The sequence below is a fragment of the Sinohyriopsis cumingii genome, chromosome 11, assembly GCF_028554795.1.
Source record: "Sinohyriopsis cumingii isolate HCF-2022 chromosome 11, ASM2855479v2, whole genome shotgun sequence".
Taxonomy (NCBI): domain Eukaryota; kingdom Metazoa; phylum Mollusca; class Bivalvia; order Unionida; family Unionidae; genus Sinohyriopsis; species Sinohyriopsis cumingii.
This window is the reverse complement of record NC_142971.1, coordinates 34,687,517-34,713,412: the sequence shown is the minus strand read 5'-3', so window position 1 is coordinate 34,713,412 and position 25,896 is coordinate 34,687,517. Positions and strand designations below refer to the sequence as shown.

At 41.1% G+C, this 25,896-nt stretch overlaps 1 protein-coding gene across 1 annotated transcript in view; it reads left to right on the top strand.

Annotated features, from left to right (window-relative positions):
• Positions 1 to 5,913: 5,913 nt before the first annotated feature.
• LOC149787903 (phospholipid-transporting ATPase ABCA3-like) overlaps positions 5,914 to 25,896 on the top strand; it is a 162,951-nt gene continuing 142,968 nt past the window's right edge. Inside the window, exon 1 of the mRNA XM_089974151.1 lies at positions 5,914 to 6,597. Within this exon, the coding sequence (XP_089830277.1) occupies positions 6,300 to 6,597 (298 nt within the window). The 5' untranslated portion in view covers positions 5,914 to 6,299. The remainder of the gene's footprint in view (positions 6,598 to 25,896) is intronic.

Genomic DNA, 25,896 nt, shown 5'->3' with positions numbered 1-25,896 from the left:
CATTGTCCGTAGGGTGACCCCTTTCACTACTTCCCACGCTGTCTTAGGTCCGGTTTTTTAAAAATCTATTTATTATATTAGCTACTTTTAGTAGTACTGGGCTTGGCAGTCGCAATCCCCCTCTACTTTGTGCTCTATACAGAGTCTCTTTAATAATATAATGTGTTTTGTAATTTCATATGTAGTTTATTATTTCCTTATCCAACTTATTCAGAATTTTATTTTCCATGTCTACTGATCTAATTATATAATTAATATTTGAATACAAATATATTTTTGCCACAAGGGCCCTCTTTATGATGCATAGTGGCGCTAGGGCCCAGATTTTCGCATTTTCTCTTATTTTATTGATTATATTTTTGAAGTTTTCTATAGTGTCTTTTTTCCCAAAATATACCCCTAGAGCTTTCACTGTATCTCTCAGTAGGTGGGGAGGTAACCCGTGGTGGTTCCCTCTGCAGTTGCCTATTTTCAAGATTTCGGTCTTGTCATGGTTGATTTTTGTGCCTGATGCTTTCCCAAAATGCTTAAATTATTTCTCTAGCTGTTTATAAGATTTTGCATCTGTTATAAAGTTTGTACAATCATTAGCGTGCTGGAGCATTTTAAATTCCTCTTTTAGATTTGGTAGTTGGATACCTTGTATTTCTTAGTTGTTGCATATTTTATGACAGAATTTCGATTGCTATTACGTATAATAACATTGATAGTGGGCAACATTGCCTCACGGATCGTTGTATGTCAAATTAGTTCGTTCATTTTCCATTTACCGGTACACATGAGGTTATTCCTGTTGATAGGATTTTAGTCCACTTTCGGAAATTTGATCCGAAACCAAATTTTTCTAATACTTTCTGTATATAGTTGTGTTCTAATCTGTCAAAGGCTTTTTCTTGGTCAAAGAGTACCATATTACCCTTCGTACCTGTTTCATTAATATAGTCTATTATAGTTTTAATATGTAAAATATTTTTTGAATGTCTCTCCCTTTTTCTCCACAGGTTTGATTTACATTAATTATTTTACTTAAACCACCCTTTACTCTATTTGAAAATTTTATAATCCGTATTCAAAAGTGATATCGGTCTCCAATCCTTGATGTCATCCCTATCCCCTTTCCCTTTATAAATAATTGAAATAATCCCTTCCCTCGTTGATTTAGACATGTTTTTTGCTTAAAAAATATTATTGTATAAAGCATTCAGGATTGGCGTTAGTTCACCGTGGAAGTTTTGGTAGAATTCCGCGGTGAGCCCGTCGTTCCCTGGTGATTTCGTTTTCGTAAATGTAGCGATATCCGAGATGACATCATCACATAAGTTTTTGTGTTCTGTTGGTATCATCTCACACTTAATATTTGATAGGTAGTTTTCAATTGTATTATGATCGATGCATTTGTGAGGTATATAAATCTTTATAGTAAGAGAAAATACTATTTAAAATATCCGATTTTTCTGTATAGATTACATTGTTTACTCTTATTTTGTCAAGGATTTTATCCCTCCCTTTTCTCAATTCTTCCTTTTTATATAGATCCTGCGGTTTTTTAAATATATATTTCCGTGAATTTCCCCGCCCTGATAGTTCTTCCCTGGAATTCTTCTTCTTCTATTTTATTATCAATTGTTTCTTTTCTTCTTTATTCCTTGTTTTATCTAAATTTATTTTTAACTGATTCTTATCTTTTTTTAATTTCTCTGCCCTTGTATTTGAATATTGTATGACTTTTATTTTTATTATTTTCTTTAAAATGTCCCATTCCTTTATTATATCGGGAGTCTCTACATTTATAAAGGCATCAATTTGATTTCTTATTATATTTGTAAATTCTACGTAATTAAAATTTTTATTGTTTATTTTCCACTGTCCTGGTCCCCACTTACATCTGTTTTTTTTTATTTTTAGTTCAACAAACACCATATTGCGATCAGATAATTTCAAATTAGTTATTTTTGCATTTTTAGATAATGTTGGATTAAAATTTGTCCCATAGAATCGATCTAATCTGCTTGCTTGGCCAAGTTTTGTATTCATAGGTATATTCCCCTCTTATTTAATTCAATTTCATATATATATATATATATATATATATATATATATATATATATATATATATATATATATATATATATATATATATATCGCACATTTTATGTTTGTTTATTAGGTTTATAATTTCTTTTCTAAAAAGCTTATCATTTGTTGTCAAATCAGATATTCTGTCAATTTCATCTCCTACCCAGCTAAAATCACCTCCTAGAACTAAATTTTCTATTGAGTATTCCTGTAAATAAGTAATAAGGTTTTCAATAAAAATTTGTTTGTTTTTTTTTGCTTCTAGTTGCTGGTATATATACGTTTATTATATGTCATTTTTATTTTAATATGTATTAGACGCCAATTAAAAAGTACCCTCATCAAAACGTTCCCAACTTATTCCTTGTTTGTTTTATTTTGTTAAATTGTAGCTACTCCACCCGTTATTTATATAATCGTTGCATATAACAATTGCATTTAGTTTGTCTTCTAATAAGTTTTTTAGTACTGGTGAAATTCTATTGTGCGTTTCTTGTATTAGGATCACAACAAAGTTTATTTCTTTGGTAAGTTTTCTACTTTTGCTTTTACTTTTGCTTTATCTATTCCCTTACTATTAATATTCGCAATTCGGAAGTTTACTTCTTCCATTTTTAAGGCTACACTTAACCAGGTGCCGCATCACTGTAATTTACAATATTCACATGTATGTACTGTTGTCTTAAGTTTGTTGGACTAGAGTTTATTTATTATATATTACTAGGGTTCTGGGTTATTTCCGAAGCCTCTTTAGATTTTTGTACTTCCTCTTCGGTTATTTCCTCAAGCTTGTTTCATCTTCTGTTTTGTCATTTCCTTCTTCGGTATCTGTTTCTAAGTCAGAGTCTTGGTCCGTTTCCATGTCATTGTTGCTGATTGTCCTTGTTTCGTTTTCCGTTTCGTCCATTTGTCTTTTTTTTCTTTGTTGTTCTTGTCACAATTGTTGTCCTTACTGGCGGAATTGCTGTTTGTTGGGTTTTCTTTTGTCCAATGTCCTCTATCTAAGCTCAACTCTCCTTCCAGGGAAGAGCTTAATGCGGCAGTCTGGTGTTTCCTCTTTTTTGGGGCCGGGATGGACGTGAGGGTTATAACCCCCATTAAGTCCACCGGACCTAATTCCTCTCTAGTTTCCTCGTTCTCTATGAGATTGTCATCCTCAAATTAAATCAAGAAGTATGGATTAGTTTCTATGATATTCTCCTCAAATCCACTTACTTCTGGTTTAGAGGTTTGTTTGGGGGGGGGGGGGGGTTGCGGTTGGAAATCAGCCCACTCTAGATCTTTACCCTTTTTAATGTCATTTGCACCTGTGCGCTGCTAAACCCCGTGGTATCAACTACTGATTGTGTCGTAATCTGGGCAACGGTGCTGCTGCAACGCTAGCATAGGTTTGGTAACTTTCAGAAAACAAATCTGCTAAAACGCCTGTCAATGGTGACAGTATTAAATTGCATCAACAACAGCAAACAGCGATTCCGCCTCAATGATCGGTAATAATAGTCCCAAATCTACTATAACGCCTGTCAGTGGTGACAGTACTAAATTGCATCAACAACAGCAAACAGCGATTCTGCCTCAATGATCGGTAATAATAGTCCGACATATACAGGGCTTAAGTAAACACTTGTGATGGAAAACGTCGTGTATGGGGTGGTATATTGGAATTTCAGTGCGAATGTTAGTTACGATGAATTATAATCTCAGTTAGGTACTAGAACAATTCAAAATACGATCAAATAATGCGGTAACCACCATGTGGCGACATATTTGTTACCAACAGTATTGTTCTAAGGCACACATTTCTATCTTTGAAATAACATCTATTTCAAAGATTAATATTCAATAGGTTTTCTAGGTGACTAGTTTTGGGGTGACTTCTCCAGCCATTGGGGCGACTTCTCCAGATAAGTTGGGTCGAGTTCTCCCACGGCTAGTTCTCCATGGGGCGAGTTCTCTCAGGATGAGTTCTCTAGGTATGCGGAAAACTCGCCCCATGGAGAAATCGACCTGGGAGAACTCGCCCCAACGTATCTGGAGAAGTCACCCAAAACTTGTTACCTTTTTATAACAGAATTAAATCATCTTTTACGTGATTCATATTTAGATTTTTATATATACGCAGTCACAAAAGAGATATTAGCTGTTAGTCATAAAAAGCAATATCATAGTAATATTTCTAAGGACTAAATTCAGTCTTTATATAATCTAATGAATGACGACAGTATAGTGATTAGAAAGGATGATAAGTCAAACACTAGTATTATTATGAATCAAGATGATTATATTAAAGAAGTTCAACGTCAATTAAATGATTAAAAATACTACAAACATATTATCGAACACCCTTCAATAGAAATAAAATATAAAATTTCAACATGCATTAATGAGATCGCTAAAAATAATAATTCCGTATATGAGGAATTTATGCTTTTCCTCTTAACACACCTCAATTCTACATATTATCCAAAACTCACACAATAGAGTCATTTCAGGATGACTTAGGTTATTAGGTTGGAATCCTTTCATATATAAAATTGCAGACATCACATCATGCTTACACCCTCTCTATTTTTTCAAATAAAATGCATCTAATGATTTGAAGAGCAGAGCAAAAGGGAAAGATAACATTTATTTTTCGATTAGTACAGAAGCGGTCTTGATAAAATGGAAAAGTTGAAAAGTTGCAAATTTTATAGATTTAATAAGTTATTAAGTTGAAGAAAGAAAAAAAACAATAAATGAAGCCTTAACAACCACGTGGCGACATCTCAGAATTACTATATATGATCCTTGGGGCGACTTCTCCTGACACATGGGATGAGTTCTCCCAGGGCGAGTTCTCCATGGGGCGAGTTCTCCATATACCTGACAAAGGTTGCATACATAAGCCACACGTGGGTTACAATAATTCGTATTCGGTATTATAACAAAGATTCTCTTTACTTCGAATGTTTTCTTTCACAATTAGCATTTGCCTTATTTGAACTTTCTCACATTCAGTAACTTGCGTTATTTCCATTGTTCATTTTACAAAGAACAAGTAGTAGCGTGTCGCAATTAATTTCATGATCACTCACGTACGATTGTGACATACAACACAATGATTCTCTACTGCACATTATTTATAGACATTTCGCAGTAAAACAAGGATTTGATATTTACATATGACTTTAAGTATACATGATACAAACAATTAGTAATTGACACATACATGGGCCTTTTTCGACTGGGCCTTTTAAGCACTAGTCCGTTTTGACCCTGATCCACCCAAATTATAAGCCTGAAACAGAAGGAAAATCTTTTCATTTGGATTTCTCTCGGTTCCTCTTTCTAAAGTACCAATTTTATACTTGTTTATAACGATTATTCCCTAGTACAGTCCACAACCAGTTATGTGATTCAGTCCTTAAACATGACCACCAATGCTGCTTACATAAACGTTTGATTTACATAACTTTATGTAACTTAACTTTATACTCCCGAGTATACTATATCCTGGATACAGTAAAGTAGTATAGCAGAGTATCACTAGATCGATACATTAAACTTAAATAATCACTGATAGGAAGTAGTAACGCGTTAAACGTGTGGATAATGAATAAGCACTCTACGTAGAAATAATGATATTAATTAAGTGTACTAAAACTATATAAAATTCAGATTATATATCTACATTATGAACAATTAACTGAAAAGGAATTTTGGTACCGAATATTCGATGCAAGAGGTTCTTAACTGCCTTCCTGGCCCTTTAGAATTATGAAATACAACTTTGAATGGCCATCGTCCAATACAGTGCTCTAAGGCTTAACCGTGTGTGTGCAGTTATACCCGGATCTCATGAAACTATGGTTGTCACGAGACTATTCTTAAGGACATATGAACCTAAAACGTCTCGCATGGATCTTCACCTGAGTTCACTACATAAGTTTCCAAGTAAAGTACGCTATACCAGTTCTGGACTAGTCTAGTGTTCGTGGACTTGAATTCTGCCGGGTATGAGTGATGGCTTCCAATATGCTAACGTGAAAATTACGATGATCGTAACATTTCTTTGAAACCATTGAAACATCGACAAACTGGTTTAGTGATCGATCTTAGAGGGCCATTCTTTCTACTCGCTGTCATCAGTTACAGGTATAGCTGCGCCTGAAGACTGAAGGATATTCTGAGAAGACTAGGGTTTAGCAACCGATTATAGGAGGTGTAGAAAAAAAATCAAAATGGCCTCGTTGGGTAGACAACTTATTCTTCTTTTGTGGAAGAATTTTGTATTGCAGAAGAGAAAAGTTTGTGTGACGGTGTTTGAGATCATAATTCCAGTAGCCTTTGCGTTACTTCTTGTTGTTATTCGCTCACTGTCAGATTCACAGTACGTGAACCAGAACACCCATTATGAACCATTTTATCTTGCAACTTTCAATCTGTCAAAGCCGAATCAAACGTTGTTGTACACACCTAATACCACCGTGATCTATAAGCTCATGAAAAAGGTTCAGAAGAGGCTTCAAGGAAATATTGGTTTGTATTTAAATTATGTAATTACTTCTAATTTATTTTTAAATGTTATTTATGTTCTGTTATAAATAACTGATCTCTATAATCCAGATAATTAGATATTCAAGGGCTTCAATTGTTTTACATAGATTTTATTATGTCAGATCGTGGACTCAATGACCATAAGAATCAATAATGGACCAGAAACTGGGACTAATATCAAATTCATCCAGAGAGGGGACCAACTGTGATGGTTCTACATAGGATTTTGAAAGTTGCAGTTCAGGACTGCTTCTTTGAAAAAGTTGCAGTCCCAACACTAAAATGATACTTTTTTTTTATTTTACCATTGCAATAATTTAGAATATTATGAATGTATATTGTCACTATTGTATTTAACATCAGATTGCTAATACTGATTGATCGTGCAACATTTAGTATGATAATAAACATCTGACACATTAAGGCTGTTGCTTTACTGTAACAGTGATGTAACAACTATAAAAAATTTCAAGCTTTTGCTTCGCAATTTTTTTACTTTTGTGTGCAGCTACAATGGATAAAGGAAGGGATTACATTTCTTTTTCTGTAATAATTTATTTTATTAGCTTAATTCCATTTCAAATTATTCAGTTTCCCAAGACACTGGAAGAAGAAACAAATAAACATTTTCCACTGATAGCATACTTCATCTACCAGTAGTTTTTTCTTAAACTTTAACAATTTTCTCCGTGGCTGGTTTAGGATCAAAATCCAAAGCTCTGGACCATCATCAATCACCCTATTAAATTTCTTTACAGTTTCTTGATTTAAACATCCATGGATGTTTGTCTCGATGTGATTATGTTGACAAGTTCAGTGTTCTTTCGGTTGCCATTGCATGATTCCTAACCTATGTGGATTCACCGGATCTCATTAAAATCAGTTGAAGTTTGTTAGATAACTCTGACAGTACATGAATACTTCATTTGTACAAAAGTATTCAATAAAAGAGAATATACACCTTTCACAATACACATTTCGAACAAGTTGTCATTCCTGATATCGATTGCTAAAAATCAAAACAAGGCGATCACTGCTGGGTGAATGTTCATTATATTGACTTGGAAGTGGAAGTAGTGAATGGGGCCACCCTAGGGACAATGGGAATTACCATTAAAAACACCCCTGGGCCACTCTAGGGACAATGGAAATTTAACATGGGGAAAATTGCTGGGCCACTCTAGGGACAAGGGGAATTGAACATGGGGAATAGAGTTTGGGCTTGTCTAGGGACAAGGGGAATTGAACATGGGGAATAGAGTTTGGGCTTGTCTAGGGACAAGGGGAATTAACATGGGGAATAAATTGTGGGGCTTGTATAGGGACAATGGGAATAAATCGTGGGCCTGTATAGGGACAAAGGGAATTTAACATGGGATTTTTTTTTAAAAAAAATAAAAAAAAGGGTAGGCAATGGAAAGTCAATCTCTTTTCGAGACCTATGGGTGGCCCTGAAAAGGGCCTTTGGATTTATGTTAATATGCCCTTAACATAAAGGGCATCTGCGGCATCTTCTTGTCCTCAAGCTGCGTCTTACTCGAGGGCCATAAATCAGTGTCCTCTTGAGGCAACCTTGTCTCTCCACGTACACTCTTTGTATCCACAGACTGGTGTCTGACTTGTGGAAAACGGTCCACTTGGATCGGACATACATGAGCATGTCCGTCCTAAACATCACTGAAGACCCAAGGGTGGATGATTCGACTGTGGTCCACATCTTGAGGCGCCGAGAACAGGTGAATCAATGCAGTGAAATGCGCTTATTTATAGGGGTAGGAAGGATTGAAACGGATTGCGTTCATTGACCAATCCAAACACGCGTTACAAAATTCAGTCAGCTCGCATCCAATCCGAAGAGAGCAGTCTGTGACGTCACGTGGTCTATATAGATTCGCTAGCGCCTGTGTGCAGTCAATCTATGTGACAGTGATTCAACATGACGGAAACTCAGAAAACGATTCACTGGGGTGCACCAGCAGTGAAGACCGCCAAAGGGAACCCGGACTTACTTTCAGAAGAGGTACATTGGGATTTTGTGGATTTTCTTACCTCGCAAGAATTTGTTCCGGAACCTTCGTCTCATTCTTCATTACCGCAAGTGGAGAATTTTAGACAGAGACAGAAAGAAGAATTGGAGAAATTTATGCAACGACAAAAGGAAGCGGAACAAGCTTTTCTCCTACAGCAACAGCAACAGCAACAAGAAGAGGTAAGAAAAAAGAACAACAACAACAAGAAGTAGCAGCAAAGAAACAAGAGGGTGAAAATCAAACGGCCACGGTATTGTTGGACATTTTAGCGGAGTTAAGAAGTCTGAAACAAATGTATCAGACTTCTTTATCACGACCGAAGAGAATACGACCTTCCCGAGCTAAACACGCCAACCCTGTGACTAAGCCTACCGTACCACCCTTAGTGATTTCAACCCAATCATCATCATCAGAAGTAGGCCTCGGCCGTGGCAAAGGCTTAAGGCAGTTAAAGTTGATCGCTTAAACTCACCCCTACACCAAAAAAAGGCCCTTTTCAGGGCCACCCACTTCTCTCGAAAAGAGATAGCCTTTCAATTTGCCAATAACTCAAAAATCAACAAAAAAAACATTTTACCCTTATAGTACGTGTCTGTGTATGAGTGCGTGAGTGTAGCTTCTTATTTAAAATCAAAACTCAAAGACACTTACCTTATATAATTAATGTATTCTTTTCTCCATAGTTACAATCCAATTCACAATTCACAACAGAACACTTTATAAATTACATTCACTTCTTCTGTTTCTTTTTTTACTCTCTCTTTTTTTCAATTTCTTCACCGTCACAGTCTTTTCCTCCTCACTTTCTTACCTTCTTCTTTTCTTCTCCTGTTTCTTTTTCTTCATCTGGCTGCTTTCTTCCTCTTAAGAATCTCTCTCTTCTTCTGAAGAATCCCTCTTTTCTTCTGACTCCTCTTGTTTCTTTTATGGGCAATCTGGAGACCAATGTCCTTTTTCTTGACAATAATAACAGGTATCTTGACTTTTGTCTTTTCTAGCCCCTGTTTGTTTTCTTTTTTGACGGTCTGGACACTCTGAAGACCAATGCCCGTTCTTCTGACAGATATAGCAAGTATCTTGACTTTTATCTCGAAAGGAAGGAGAGTAGTCCGTGGGGTGGTCTGAAGAGAATTTTCTAATGACCCCTCGCAAAGCTCTGATGAAACGTTCGATTTGGCTAGTCTCTTCCATCGTTGTGCTCGGTTTGAGAGTGAAATGAATAGTGAAAGGACAAGACACACACCCTTTTATATACGCTGGTTTGCCATGACTATAAATTAGTCTATGGTGTTTAAACTTGAGTCATTTGACGTTTTGCACTCAAGATGAAACGATCCTATTCATTCGAGAAGAAAGAAGAAGAAAGTAAGAGGCAGAAACGTGATCTATCGCCTCGTACCAGAGCTGAAGTCTTGGCACAAATTCATGCCAGTGATTTTGAAGAGGACATGAGTGAACCATAATCCGAACCCTCTAAACAAAGTTCACCACCCTTAGTCAACCCTGGAAAGTACTATTCCATTCGAGAGACGGAAAAGCGCTCCTCTAGAAAATTTAGAACCACGGCTTACACCTACACAGTGAAGTTTAAAGATTTCAAGTCCGACGTACCATTGGAGAAAGCAGAAGGGTTTATCATCGAGATGTGGGATTCTTTGCTCACCGCACTCAAGCGACAATGTCAACCCAAAGAAGACGATCGCTTGACACTATCCATAGATCACGACAGCTTGAAATCCCCTGTTTGGATCGAGTTTAGCAGACCCGCAGAACTAAACCCTTCCAAAGTCATGGACAAGATTCAACACGTACAAAAATCTAATGATCAGTTTGACATCACCGATGGTAAAGCCACACTGAAAATGGCCCACGTCTCTCCTCCTCAAGGGACTGGACGCAAAAAGGTCTTATTGGTGGACGACCTTCGCAACACCAAAACAAGTCTCGTCCGAATTAACAACCCTCATGACCAGATGTGTTTAGCCCGTGCCATCGTGGTGGGACGAACCTATGCCAACAAAAATGACACGGTAGAATGGAAAAGAGCCTGGAAGAATATTCGAAAATCGGACCAAGCCAAACAACGAAGTGAACCAGAACTCCTGTTACGACAAGCCGACTTGCCCAAAGACAAACCCTGTGGCATTCCTGAGATGCAAACATTGCAAGATGTCCTAGCTTCACGATACACCTTGAAAGTGTACCCTCAAGAAATGCGCGGGCCTCTTTTGTTTCGAGGGAAAGACTTTAAGGATGGAAAATACATTCATGTCTATTATCACGATGACCATTTCGATACCATTACCAGTATCACCGGATTCCTGGGATACAGATATTACTGTGAGAAATGTGACTATGGCTATAACAATCGAGAGCAACACAAGCATTGTGGATGGAAATGCTCAGGATGTTTGGCCTCTCCACCCTGTCTGAGCGAAGGACAAGTGCATTGTTCAACTTGTCTGCGCACGTTTGTCAGCCATACCTGTTACCAACAACATTTGAAGACGCAAGGTTCACAGCGGAAATGTGCTTGTCAACTGCTGAGATTGTGCCCTACGTGTGGACAAGGCATACGTACCAATAGTGCCAAGGCACACGTATGTTCAGGAAAAAAAAATGTCACATTTGTCATCACATCTTGGACTTGGAACACCAATGCTACGTGCAAAAATACCAAAAATACCAACCCCCACCAGAGAAAGAGGACGGTCACAAGAAGAAAGGCAATTTCATCTTTTTCGATTTCGAATGCATGCAAGAGACCGGTATTCACGTTCCTAATTTCTGCGTGGCTCATCGAGCGTGCGAGAAGTGCATTCAAGAACCTATCTTCAGTCATTGCCCTCACTGCAGTAAGATTCCCGGAGGGCGTGAAAAAATCTTTCGAGGACCGAACACGTTAGCCGATTTTGCCAAATGGGTCTTAGACACCATCGACAAGACGTGGAGCCAAGAGGACATCGAACGTTACGGAGATTGTCATCGTCATGCCACGGTGATGGCTCACAATTTCTCCGGATACGATGGACAGTTTCTTTTGAGATACTATACGGAACAAGGCACCGAACGTCCTAAAGTCACTTTGAACGGAGCCAAAATCATTTTCATGCAAGTGGGACAAGTACAGTTTAAAGATTCGATGAGTTACTTGGCCATGCCTTTGAGACGAATGCCTAAAACGTTTGGAATGACAGAAATGGCTAAAGGGTACTTTCCACACTGTTTCAATACGGAAGCCAATCAACACGCCGTTCTACCCCATTTACCTGAGGCTCACTATTACGACCCCGACAACATGCGTACCGAACAAAGAGAAGCTTTCTACGCTTGGTACCAGGCTCACGCCTCCGACACTTTCGACTTTCAGGAAGAAATGTTAAAGTATTGTCGTTCCGACGTGGACATTTTACGGCGATGTTGTGAAAAATTTCGAGAACTGTTCATGGAACATGGAGGGGTCGATCCTTTGAAAGAAGCTTGCACCATTGCCAAAGCGTGTTCCTTAGTTTATCGACAACGATTCATGCCTGAAAACACCGTGGCTGTCATCAGTCCTCAAACGACCCACTATGTCAAACGTCAATACTCGGTCAAAGCCCTACGTTGGTTACATTACTTGTGCGACAAGGAAGACAAGTGGATTCAGCATGCCCGCAACGGAGGGGGTGAAAAGACCATCGGAACGTATTCGGTCGATGGCTGGGACTTAGAAAACCCCAAGATCGTGTACGAGTTTAACGGTTGCTTATTTCACGGATGTCCCGTCTGTTACCCTGACCGTGGCACTAAAAATCAGTTTTTACAACGGACCATGGAAGACTTGTACCAGGCCACTTGTCAGCGACGCCTAAAGTTAGAACAGGAAGGATACCAAGTGGTGGAAATGTGGGAACACGAATACGATCACCGTTTGAAAACCGATCCCGAGTTTAAACGCCTCGTGGAAAGTTACCAGTTCATGGACCCGTTGAACCCGAGTGATAGTTTGTACGGAGGAAGGACCAATGCCACCTGTTTGCTGTACCAAGCCGACGAAGAGAAAGGAGAAGAAATGAAATACTTGGACGTGTGCAAATATTGTCGCTTTCCTGTAGGGCACCCACAATTGTTGACGGAACACATCGACCTGAAAAACATTCGACAATACGAAGGTCTGATTAAATATAAAGTTTTGCCTCTCACGGACTTGAACCATCCTGTGTTACCTCACCATTGCCAAGGCAAACTGATGTTTCCTTTGTGTCGTACTTGTGCCGAAACGTGCAACCAAGATCAGCCTTGTCAGCACACCGAGGAAGAACGGGCCTTGACGGGAACCTGGGTCAGCGTAGAATTGTTCAAAGCTCTGGACATGGGATACCAACTGTTGGAAGTGTACGAAATTTGTCACTTTCCCAAGACACAACAATACCACAAGGGTGACCCCAGGCAGAAAGGCATTTTCGCCGACTACGTGGATGCCTTTTTGAAACTGAAGCATGAACCCAGCGGCTATCCTTCCTGGTGTCACACTCCCGAAGACCAAATAAAATTTAAAGAGAAATACTATGAACAAGAAGGCATCTCTTTAGACCACATCGAGAAAAACGAAGGCAGGCGATCGTTTGCCAAAGTGATGTTAAATTGCTTGTGGGGAAAAATGGCACAACGACCGTGTTTACCCAAGACGGAGTATTTGACCGAACCTTCCCGGTACTTCCAGATGATTCCCGACAATACCAAATACATGAAACACGTGGACGTCGTTCGTGAGGATTTGCTCTTGGTCAATTACGAAGAAGATCTGGACTTTGTACAAGACGACCCTTTTGGAAATGTCATCATTGCGGCTTACGTGACAGCTCATGCTCGCTTAAAATTGTACGAAGCTTTAGAACTGTTAGGGGAACGCGCCCTGTACTTTGACACGGACAGTTGCATTTACATCGATCACCCGAGTCAACAGCACCCTGACATCGAAGGAGACCGTTTAGGAGCCTGGACAGACGAACATCCCGACGACAAGATTCTAAGTTTCGTCAGTGGCGGTCCCAAAAATTACGGCTACGAATACCGGGACCCACAAGGAGAAGTGCACACGACGTGCAAAGTGAAAGGATTGACTCTGAATTATGGTACCAGTCGTGTGGTCAACTTTGGGGTATTGAAAGAAGCCTTGCAATCGGGAGAGGATGAACACTTTAAAGTGACCACCTATCAACCCAACAAGATTGTACGTTTACCCACTCACCACATCGTCAGTCGACCCTTGGAAAAAGTCTATTAAATCGTGTACCAGAAGCGAGTGCGACTTTCCAATCATTTCACCTTACCGTATGGACACGTCGGTATTGGTCTGTATATAAAAAGGAACCCTAGGCAAGATCGATAGTTCATTGTGACTACCACGCGAACAAGATGAATACTTTCAGAGAAACACAAAACAAGTTTAGAAAGGCACAATTCAAGTGTGGGGCTTCTGAAGTGGAATGCGATTGTGAGCCTTGCTACTTTTTCAACCTGTGTTAGTGACGGTGCCAGAAGAACCCGTCACCCAGGACAGGACTGTCGTGGACAGGCCTGAAAGACCCATTCGGGAGGACACTTGTGTGACCTTACCCCCTATAGAACTGGACAGAACTTTACCCAAAACATGTTGTACAGACACTTGTGTTTATTCCACGTTAACGGTTATCATGTGACTTTTATCCTTGTAATTAAGCCTTTGGCTTTTATGTATTTTTGTCTTTCGTATTCATGTTTAAAACATTCAATAAACGTGTTCTGAATAAAGTATATAAACTCTCGTCTTGTTTGTTTTTGTGTCACAAGTGACATTCCTGACACTATGGCTACCTCTGCTGTCTCTGCTCCCTCTTCCTCTACTGTCAAAGTCATCGACGAACACTTAGATCGTGCCAGTTGGGAGGCTTTGTATCTTCGTCATCCCTTTAACATGCTCATTGCTGGACCTAGCGGTTCAGGCAAAACCGAATTCGTCAAACGTTTGATCGAACATAAACATCATTTGATCGATCGGCCACCTCAGCGGATCGTGTGGTGTTACAAAGAGTTGCAATCGGCGTACAGCCTCTTGCGAGAAAGTCAAGGCGATTCCATCGTGTTTGTGGAAGGCATTCCTAAAGAAGACGATGGCATCGTCTCTGACTCCCGTCAAACCCATTTGGTCATTTTTGACGACATGTTAGGAGAAGACGAAGAAGAAATTAAATTGTGGTTCACGCGCAAAGGGCATCACCGTAATGCCAGTGTCGTTTACATCACCCAAAATTTGTTTCAACAAAGTAAAGCCCATCGCACCATCAGTCTCAATGCGCATTACGTGGTCTTGTTTAAAAGCCCTCGAGATAAATCGCAAGTGCAAGTCTTAGCCAAACAGTTAGGAACGTATTGGCTGACTCAGGCGTACGACGATGCCACTCAAACTCCACACGCCTATTTACTCGTCGATTTGAAACCTACGACCCCCGAGGATTTGCGATTTCGTACCCACTTGTTTCACCACTGGTGCCAAGACGGAGGGCCTGTCCTGTACACGTCCGTCCTCGACTTAATTTCACTCCACAAAAAAAATCTATAAAAAGCTCAGACCCTTTTCGTCTTTCTCACACACATTTTGAACATGACGTCCCTTCAGTCGCATCTTCCCGTCAAATTGATTCGTGCCTTGTATGGCATCAGTCGAGAAAAAAATCCACAAATACGAGCTCGTGTCTTAGAAGCTAGTCTTAAAGAAGTATTACGATGGTTCACGGTGACGGCACGTCAATTACTCCAAGGAATCATTCAGATTCCTCATCAAACCAAACGCTTTTTTGATCGAAACAAAGTCGCTTTGACCCAACTGGCCAATCCCCGCATCGACACTCAAACCAAAAAACAAATCATTTTGAAACCTGGAGGGAGCGGTACTCTAGGAGGGGTCATCATTCGCTCTCTCTTAAGATGGGATCCTAATGCCCCCAAACTTCTCCCCAAGAAAAAAGTCAAACGAAGTTCCAAGAAGAAGAAAAAGACCAGGTCCCCAAGGAGAACTTCTCCAGTGGCGGGACCATCCTCTTACCAGACACCACCCCGGAAAAAGAAAAGCCCCCAGAAAAAGAAAAGTCCACAGAAGAAAACTAGTCGCAAGAGAGGCACTTCGGCCAGGACGCAACTTTACACTCGCAAACCACGACCTGCCACGGCGGTGACCGTGTCTCCGGCAGCCTCAAGTTCATCCACTTCTCCGTTGATGACACCAAGAACTGAAGAGTACTTGGAGACGTTGATCACACCAAGAACTTCTCCGTTGATGACCCCAAGAAGAACTTCCCCAGTGGCAGGACCCTCCAATTTAGTGGCAGTGGCTGCTGCTCACAAAGTACCTTCTCCCAAAATCAAAGTCCAAGAAAGATCGGGCATGTTACAAAGTTTACTGGATTTGTCCAAGCAAGAACTGGCTCGATTTAGTCCGTTGCGTCATGCCTGTCCTGAAGTTGATAATACGTAAAGACAATCAGTGGCGACGTGTTCCAGTATAAAAAAGCTGTGTGACCAAGTCGGGGTATCAGTGTTTTTGGTGCTGAAGACTCAAAGATGTCACCCTCCAGAAAACATCCCTCTTCTAAACAGCCCCAAGGAAAGAAAAGGAAAGGACTGCCTCCACGTTTAGTCAAACATGGGGACATGTTATCTGTCCTGTCCACAGCTTCTCCACCCCTACGAAAAAAACTCATTCAATCAGCTTCCAAAGAGGTCATCGATACCGTGTGCGAATGCTGTTTGAACGTCTTGAAAGGTACGATCCCTTTGTCCAAACACCAGAAACAATGCTTAGGCAAACATCGTCACGTTCTTCGCCAAATGGTTGAAAAGAAAATTCCCATTCCTCAAAAGAAGAAGATGTTGGTCCAACGTGGAGGCATTTTACCCCTCTTGTTAGGTCCCTTACTGAAAGGAGTCTTGGGAACCGTGTTGTGAGCACTGGTGGGAGCAAGATAAAAAGGCCCTCGGAAGTCCCAAGATCTCAGAATCGACCCCTGACAACCCCATGGAAGGACGAAAACTAGCTTTAGTGCCTTACAAACGATGGATGGAATACCATCGGTGGCAAGAACAACGCACCCCGCATTTACCTCCCAATCCCAATTTGAGCGAGATGTCTCAGTTACAACACGAACTGCAGTCCTTGATGGATTGCCAAGATTTGTCCGAAACAGAAAAATCGCAAAAGTACGGTCAACTCTTGCAACGACTGCAACTCTTTCACCAGAAAGCTTTAGACGAAACAGCTCTACCCACTCTGAAAGATTTTAAGACCTTGATGAAAAGTCCAGCACCATCACCAGTACCAGTACCACCACTACCAGTGACCAAGACAGAAAAAGGAGAAGAAGAAGAAGAAGGGTTTCAAACTCCACCAGAAAAAGTACGCAAGTTAACAACACCACCTACCTCCAGAATTGGATGGATTAAAAAGATGATGGCCACCCCTTCTTCCTCACAAGAGAAAAAGAATGTGAAGACAGAAGTGAAGACAGAAGTGAAACAAGAACCGATATCACCCGCTCAGACATCCTCCTCTTCGACACCTATTGCCGGTCGCACACGCAAAGCATTGCAATCCAAGAAAATACCCCAAGAGAAAAAGAGTAGCATCCTCCAAGAGTGGGTGTGTTATTAACACACAAAAACAAAAAAATGAAAAAAGTCTTAGCCAGCATTTACTACGATCTCTCGCATCCTGCAGGTTACGCAGGAGTTCAAAAATTGTATCGTGCTGCCAAAATGCAACTGAAAAGTCTCCGTTTACCTCAAGTGCAACGATGGTTACAAGAACAAGCTACCTACACTTTACACAAACCCATTCGACGCAAGTTTGCCAGAAGTCGCACCCGAGTGGAAGGCATTGATCATCAATGGCAAGCCGATTTAGGCGATGTCTCTCATTTGGCCAGCTACAATCGTGGCTACAAATATTTGTTTTGTGTAATCGACGTCTTTTCCTAATTTGTCTCGGTCGTGCCCTTGACATCCAAATCCAGCAACGAGTTAGTGCGAGCCCTGCAACGAGTGTTGAAACAAAGCGGTCGTCACCCTCTTCGATGGCAAACGGACAAAGGCACCGAATTTCTGAACCAAGCTTTCCAAAAAGAATTAAAGAAACGTGACATTCATTTTTTTAGCACCGAGAATCCCGAAACCAAAGCCAGCATCGTGGAACGTTTTCAACGCACTTTGAAAGAACGCATGTGGAAATATTTTACGCATCACCACACTCTGAAGTACATCGACATCTTACCGCACCTGGTGCAAGCGTACAACCAATCTTACCATCGAAGCATCGGACGTGCCCCGCAAGAAGTGACTCCCGACAACGAAGTGTTGGTGTTTGAGCGCCTGTTTGGTACGTCCCCGACGAGGGCTGTCCCCAAGAAAAGTGGAGTGTTGTCCGTAGGAGATTGGGTGCGCATTGGCAAAACCAAACGCACTTTCGACAAAGGTTACTTACCTAACTGGACGACCGAATTGTTTCATGTCACTGGACGAGTGCATGGCCGTCATTCTGCCGTCTATAAATTGGAAGACATGAACGGAGAAGTGCTCAAAGGAACGTTTTACTTACCCGAGTTACAACGTGTCACCAAAAAAGAGGACGACTTGTACGATATCGAAAGCATTCTCGAACGCAGAACCCGTAAAGTGGGCAAACGATGTGTCAAAGAAGTCAAAGTACGTTGGAAAGGATATCCACCCAGTTTTGATTCTTGGATCGACGCTTCGCAAGTCATCGACTATAAAAAGAAGTGACCATCATGCCCTTTCACAGAGACGCAGCTACGTCGACCACTCCTTCACCTAGTTCTTCTGTGCAAGATTTACAAAAACAACTTTTGTGGGTGTGGTGCGGAGAACGTGTGCCTAAAACGCAAATCGTCTTTTTCTGCCAAATCTTCGTGGTGTATTGTGTCATCGGGGCAGCCATTGCCAATTTGAGTTTGCAAACAAGGAGACAAACAATCGTGGACCATTTTATTGAGCAGTTGCATCGGTTACCTCGTTCCCAATCCCTCCCTGAATTTCTCCTCGAACGGGAACCTTGTGTCCAGTGCCAGTGCCAGTCACCACTCCAACCACAACCAGAACCCCATTTTAGGCGGAGACACGCCTCTGACGTCCAGTAACCCCTCGGACAGCCACAGAACTCTGGAATTATGAGTCACCAAAACCAATTTTACTTAACCTTACCCAGTGACAGTTCCATGGAGGTGTTTCCCAACAACACGTTGTGCTGTTACACGGCCAAATTACCTCAGGCCATCCCCTTAGATCACGAAGCCCATTGGGAAGTGGCTTTAGTGGGAATGATTCACCCGACCCAAGTCCTCAATGTCCTTCCCAATCAAAACTTTTTTGATGTGGAAGTTTATGACGAGCAAATGCAACAGTACTTGGATACCCATGGCAAATATGACAAGAAAACCCCTGGCACAAGAAATCAAAAGTACACCACCTATCACTTGTTCATTCCCCCAGGCTATTATTTTAGTGGTCAACATTTGGTCAGCACCATAGCCTCCAGGTTTAATGTCGTGCTTCTGAAAGCTTTGGAAAGTGTCAAAAAAGTGTCACCATGGAATACCACAAATCAGCTCGTCGCTTCTTCGTGAAATTTGACGGGAGTAAAATCATGTCTTTCTTATTTTGTCCTGAATTGTTTGCCATGTTGGGCGGGGACATGGAGCTGAGGAAGAAAGTAGAACAAAAACCCGAATTACCAGTCATTTCCGAGAACGAGTCTTTTGCCAAGTATTTTCGTACCCCGGTAGAACTGAACCAAGGACTGAATTTGATGTTTGTGTACTCCGATGTGGTGGAGTACAACGTGGTGGGACACACCTCCGTACCGTTACTGCGTGTCATTCCTTTCAAAGTGGATTCTGCCACGAACGCTGACGAGGAAGGTGGAAACACTTACCACGTTCACCGCGAATTTGTCCATCCTCACTATTTTCCTGTCAGTAAGTCGTATTTGGACACGGTCAACATTGCTGTAAAAGGAGATCTGGGACAAAATGTTCCATTCACCAAAGGAAAAGTCACGGTGAAACTCCATTTTCGAAAACGGTTCTCTCACGACTCGTAAGTCATGTATCCAGTGTACCGAGGGGTTGCTCGACAGCGAGGACACGGTTTAGGAGATATGCTGAAATCGGCCTTTCGTTCGGTGGCCCCAGTCTTGAAACCGATGGTGACACGCGGATTGCACGCCTTGAAAGATGCGGCACTGACGCAAGGCAAAGAATTTCTCCAAAATGTCATCATCGACAAACAAAACCCTAAAGAAGCCTTCATGAGGGCAGGCAAAAATGTCTTGCTGCAAACGGGCAAAGATCTTTTGGGCCGACGAGACACACCTATAAATGCCCTGCACGCTACCAAGTCAGGCATTCAGCAAGGACAAGGCAGAAAGAGACGACGAAGAAAACACCCATTCACCAGACTTCACACGTCTAAAGCTAGAAAGACAAAGAAAAGAAGAACCGTTCGAGACTTAGACGTTTTCGATTATTGAGAAAGAACAAAATGATGCACCGAGAATCTTGCGCTTGTTCCAAGCCGGAGCTGAATCTGTTTGCCATGCCCCCCACCATGATGACCATGCAAGAATCCCAGTGGGTGGAATTTCATCCCATCTCCTCTTTGACAGCCTCAGCTCCCATCGATTTGAAATCAAGGGACAGCCCGAAGATTACATCGATCTGAATAGCAGTTACTTGTACCTGAAAGTCAAAGTTGTCGATGAGGATAATACGCCCCTAGATGGTGATGAGGTAATAGCTCCCGTCAACAATTTCATGCATTCCTTGTTTAGTGGAGTGGACTTGTACTTGAATAACAAACTAATCAGTAGCAGCATGGATACTTATTCTTATCGAGCGTACCTGGAAAATCTCTTGACGTACGGAATAGACGCCAAGAACACTCATCTCAATGCCTGTGTGGTATGGGAAGCTGACGATGCAGGCCGGTTTGAAGAATTCGAAATTAATACAACCAAAGAACACAATGCGGGATTTGTAGAACGAAGAGACAGAATCAAAAGTGGAGATAGTTTAGAACTGATGGATCGTTTGCATTTGGACATGTGGTTACAAGAAAAGTATTTGCTGAACGGAGTGAATCTCCGCCTGAGACTGAATCGTAGTAGTGCCGCTTTCCATTTAATAGGTACTAGTGCTTGCAAAACTGTCATCGAGGAAGCCAGGCTCTACGTACGACGCGTGAAAGTGTTACCTAAAGTGGGTAACGACATCAGTCAGACGTTGAGCAGAACGACCGCCAAGTATCCCATACGACGCGTGGAAGTGAAAACCTTCACCATTCCTACGGGTCTGCGATCCATGATCGAAGATCATCTGTTCCAAGGACAGTTACCCAAACGTTTGATCCTTGGTATCGTCGAGAATACAGCCTTCAACGGAGCTTTGGCTAAAAATCCTTTCCACTTTAAACACTTTGACGTGTCCAAGATCGAAGTCAGTCGCGATGGCAAGACCTTGTGTACCCGACCTTTCGAACCTAACTTTGACAAGAAGAATTACTTGAGGTCGTACTTTTCCCTGTACGAAGCCACTGGTCAGTTAGGAACCAACACCAGTCACGGCATTACGTACAAGGATTACGCAGGAGGCTACGCTTTGTGGGCTTTCGATTTCACTCCAGACCAAGGCAGCGACGAGGGACATTTCCACCCTATAAAATCTGGCCAGATTCGTGTGGAAATTCAGTTTACTACAAATCTAACAGAGACGGTGAACGTCCTACTGTATGCCGAATTCGACAATACCATAGAAATCAACAGTTTGAGAGAAGTCATTCTAGACTATTAGAAGCCATGGAAGACTGTTATCCCTCTTTACCTAGTGGAGAAACTTTGGAGATGGAATGTAAGGAGATCGTGGAAGAAGAAGATTCCCAAGACAATTCGAAGAAGTGATCATGATGAAGTCAAGATGGCCAGAACAAGAAGCCCATTTAGTCTCCTGTTTTGCCAAACACTTGGTCGAAAAAATGACGGAATTGATCAAGAAAAATTGCTATGGATGTCAAAACGATCATCCCAGTCAAATTCAACACGATAAATGCCTGATGTTGAGTCAAGAAGAAAAACTGGACGAGTATCTGGACGAAGCTTGGAGTCTCATCTCGGACGAAGTCGTGTGGCATCAGTGGTATAAAGACGTGCGTGAACATTCTTGTCCACCATTAACCACTCAAGAGATCCATCGTATCGAAGCTCTCCTGAATCAGAGTGAGGAGACGAAACGAAGAAACGGTTACTTGTCAGACATTTTCAAGCAAAAAGTCAGGATCGAATTGATGACTTATCATTACCTGTGAAGAAGAAAAAAACAAAACATGGATACCTGGGAACTTTATTACCTTTTGAACCACAGTTCGTACACGGCTTCTTGGAATCCTGTCGTCTGTGCTAAAGATGAACTCCCTCATCGCAAACCTCAAGACCATCAAGCTTATGTCATCAACACGGACGACAGTCATCTCCCAGGAACCCACTGGGTAGTCGTCTACTTTCCTCAAGAAGGATGCGTGGAATATTTTGATTCGTACGGATTGCTCCCTTTGGAAGACGATATCATTGACTTTATGAGAAGAAATGCTCAGACTACCCGATTCAATAATGTGAAATTACAAGGCACAGATTCCTTGGTGTGCGGACAGTACTGTGTGTATTTTCTGCATCATCGCAGCCTGGGCTATTCCTTAGAACATTTAGTGACTCATTTTAATCCTCGTTCTTCTTCTAGAAACGATGTGAAAGTAGATCGATGGTTTTGTGACCATTATGCTTATTTTTTGTCTCAAGCTAGGAAACGTAGTGTCCATCAATGGCCTAATGACTTCCAACAGTGGAAATCACAATTTCATTCACAACGTTGTCAGCCCTGTTTAAAGTAGAGTATGAATTAAAAAAAAAATGTTTGTCATTTGAAAAAATGTTTGATGTTATATGGGTGGATTATTGTTAAAAAATGTTAGAGTTGTTGGTTAGTGTTAAGTGATTTTGAATAAAAAATGTTGTGTTTTGAAAAAAAAATGCCTTTGTGGTTTGTTTGGCTATAAGAATGTTGATTTATGCTCTTTGACTTCTTACTATCCCTCTCATGACACTCATTGAACGTTGCGGCTGAAAAAACCGTGGAGGGATGTTTTCCTTCACGTCCGCGCTTTGACTTTAAGAACCGGGGAAGTTTCCAGTCAAACCATCCATTGTCGACTCATCCTCCTACGAAGAAGTGCTCCAAACTAGCTAAGCTAAACGAATCCTACGTGAATTTGCACAGGGTCAGACACAGTCTGATACCGAAGCCAGAAGAGATAGAGAATGTGAGAATGCTAAAAGTCACTGAAGACCTGATAGAAGAGCTCTTCAGAGAAGAAGTGAACAGGGAGAAAGAAGAATGGACAGAGAAGTACAGACTTCAGAGACAGCAGCAACAGCAACAACAACAACAGCAGCAGCAGCAGCAGCAGCAGGAGGAGGAACCTGAACCAGAGAGAGGCTTTGTCGATTGTCGTATCGACACCAAAGAGTTCTTCTTCTCTTTCCGAAGAAGCAGACCTATCGTCAGAAAGTCTATCCTCAGAGGACGTCGCATTCTTAGAAACTAAAAGATTGCCATAGCAAACAAGAAAACAAAAAAACAGCCCTTTTCAGGGCTACCCCAATACTCTAGAAAAGAAATAACAATCGATTTGCCAATGTGTGTAGGTAGAGTGGTGTGAATATAAACACTGACTCTTTTTTTATAGTGAGAGGGTATGTGTTTGTGTATAGGATTGTGTGTTTGTAAGTGCTCACGTACGTTGGTGTGGATAGTAGATTAAGATCATGTTTTTGGCTGTTTGAGGTGTGGGGAGAGTAGATTTGGGGGTTTGATTGGATTGCTTTGCGTATGTGGATAGTATATTGAAGTGATTAATGAAATATTTTTAGAATAGTAATGGGTAGTATAAAAAAAGTGAGTGAGTGTTTCTTTTAGGTCCGCACGTTGTTTTGGTCATGATCTAGGTAAGATCAATTTTATGTTTTAGGGGGATGTTTTCCATCACGTCCGCGCTTTCAGTATAAATTGAAACTCGCTGGGCAGTCTAGCTACCCTTGTTGATTGATGAAGAGAATGAATACCAGAATTGTAAAGCTTCTAGAACTCCAGATGCACCTGGAATATGCCAGGCGCCTGTTGAACGAACTGGCCGCGGAGGCCATTGTCGAAGAGGGAAGGATGAGAGAGGAGGAGGAAAGAAGAAAAAAAGAAGAGGAGGAAAAGGAGAGAAGAAATTTCAGAATCCCAGAGACAGAAAATTGGGATTCTGAAGCCACATATCCCGCCTCTGCTCTCCCCCAAAAAAGAGTGAAAAGAGACTGGGGAAGAAGATGTGTGTGTGGCGCCAGGCCAGGAAGGTGCCAGCATTAGATAGGTGCATCTGGAGTTAAAAACCAACAGCCCTTTTCAGGGCTACCCAATACTCTAGAAAAGAAATAACAATCGATTTGCCAATGCGTGTAGGTAGAGTAGTGTGAATATAAACACTGACTCTTTTTCATAGTGTGAGGGTATGTGTTTGTGTGTTTGTGTTTGTGTTTGTAACCGCTCACGTACGATTGTGTGAATAGTAGATTATAGGTTTGTTTATTGTTTCTTAGCGTATGTGTTTGTGTGTTTGTGTTTGTAACCGCTCACGTACGATTGTGTGGATAGTAGATTATGGATTTGTTTATTGTTTCTTAGCGTATGTGGAGAGTATAGTTTGGGTTTTGTAACCTCTCACGTACGATTGTGTGGATAGTAGATTATGGGTTTGTTTATTGTTTCTTAGCGTATGTGGAGAGTATAGTTTGGGTTTTGTAACCGATCACGTACGATTGTGTGGATAGTAGATTATGGATTTCTTTTTAATGATTTGCGTGTGTAAATAGTAGATTTGGGGTTCGTTTATTGCTGGTTCACGTATGTGGATAGTAGATCATATGAAATGAGAAAAGTAGGGGATGTTTTCCTTCACGTCCGCGCGTTTTAAGTGATAATCTAGGTAATATCAACTTTGTTTTAGGGGGATGTTTACCATCACGTCCGCGCTTTAACTATAAAGCTAACAGTGTTAGCCATTAGAACCCATTCCACGGAATAAAGACAAAGAAAATGGTGGTAGCAACAGCGTTATTGAATCATTTGATAGGCATTTATTATTGGATAGTAGATGTTACGTTTGTCATGGAAAAGATAGAGAAAGAATTCAAATTAGAAAAGTGTCTTGACTGTTTTAATAATTTGAAGGAAGCAAAGGAGATAGTAACAGGAATGATGGAAGAAGAGGAAAAGAGACTGAGAGGATTGATTGACCCGCCTTATGTAAGAGTGGGAAGTTTAAAGGAAGCACTTGAAAATGCCATCGAAGTCAGATGCTTCTTAGAAAAGATATTGAATTGGACGGAGTGGCGATACGTAAAATGGGGGTTGGACCAGCTGACAAAAACGGAGGAAGTAATGAGGAAAGTGATGACGGAAGAGGTAAAGAACATCAAAGAAAAGTGGACTAAGGAAAGAAAAGAAGAAGAAAATAGAAAGAGAAAAGAAAGCTTTGAGAAACTCAACAATAACTGGATACGAATACAGGAGAAATTCCGAGCGATAGGTCATCCTGACTGGATACCTGAATCAGAAATAAAGAAGAAGACAGGAATAATGGCAAAAGTTAGAAGATGGCTACAGAAGTGGAGGAAATAAAAGAAGAAGATGATGAAACCAAAGGCCCTTTTCAGGGCCACCCATAGGTCTCGAAAAGAGATTGACTTTCCATTGCCTACCCTTTTTTTTAATTTTTTTTAAAAAAAAATCCCATGTTAAATTCCCCTTGTCCCTATACAGGCCCACGATTTATTCCCATTGTCCCTATACAAGCCCCGCAATTTATTCCCCATGTTAATTCCCCTTGTCCCTAGACAAGCCCAAACTCTATTCCCCATGTTCAATTCCCCTTGTCCCTAGACAAGCCCAAACTCTATTCCCCATGTTCAATTCCCCTTGTCCCTCGAATGGCCCAGCAATTTTCCCCATGTTAAATTTCCATTGTCCCTAGAGTGGCCCAGGGGTGTTTTTAATGGTAATTCCCATTGTCCCTAGGGTGGCCCCATTCACTACTAGTGGAGATTGGCTTTGGTGTGTGTGTGTGTGTGTGA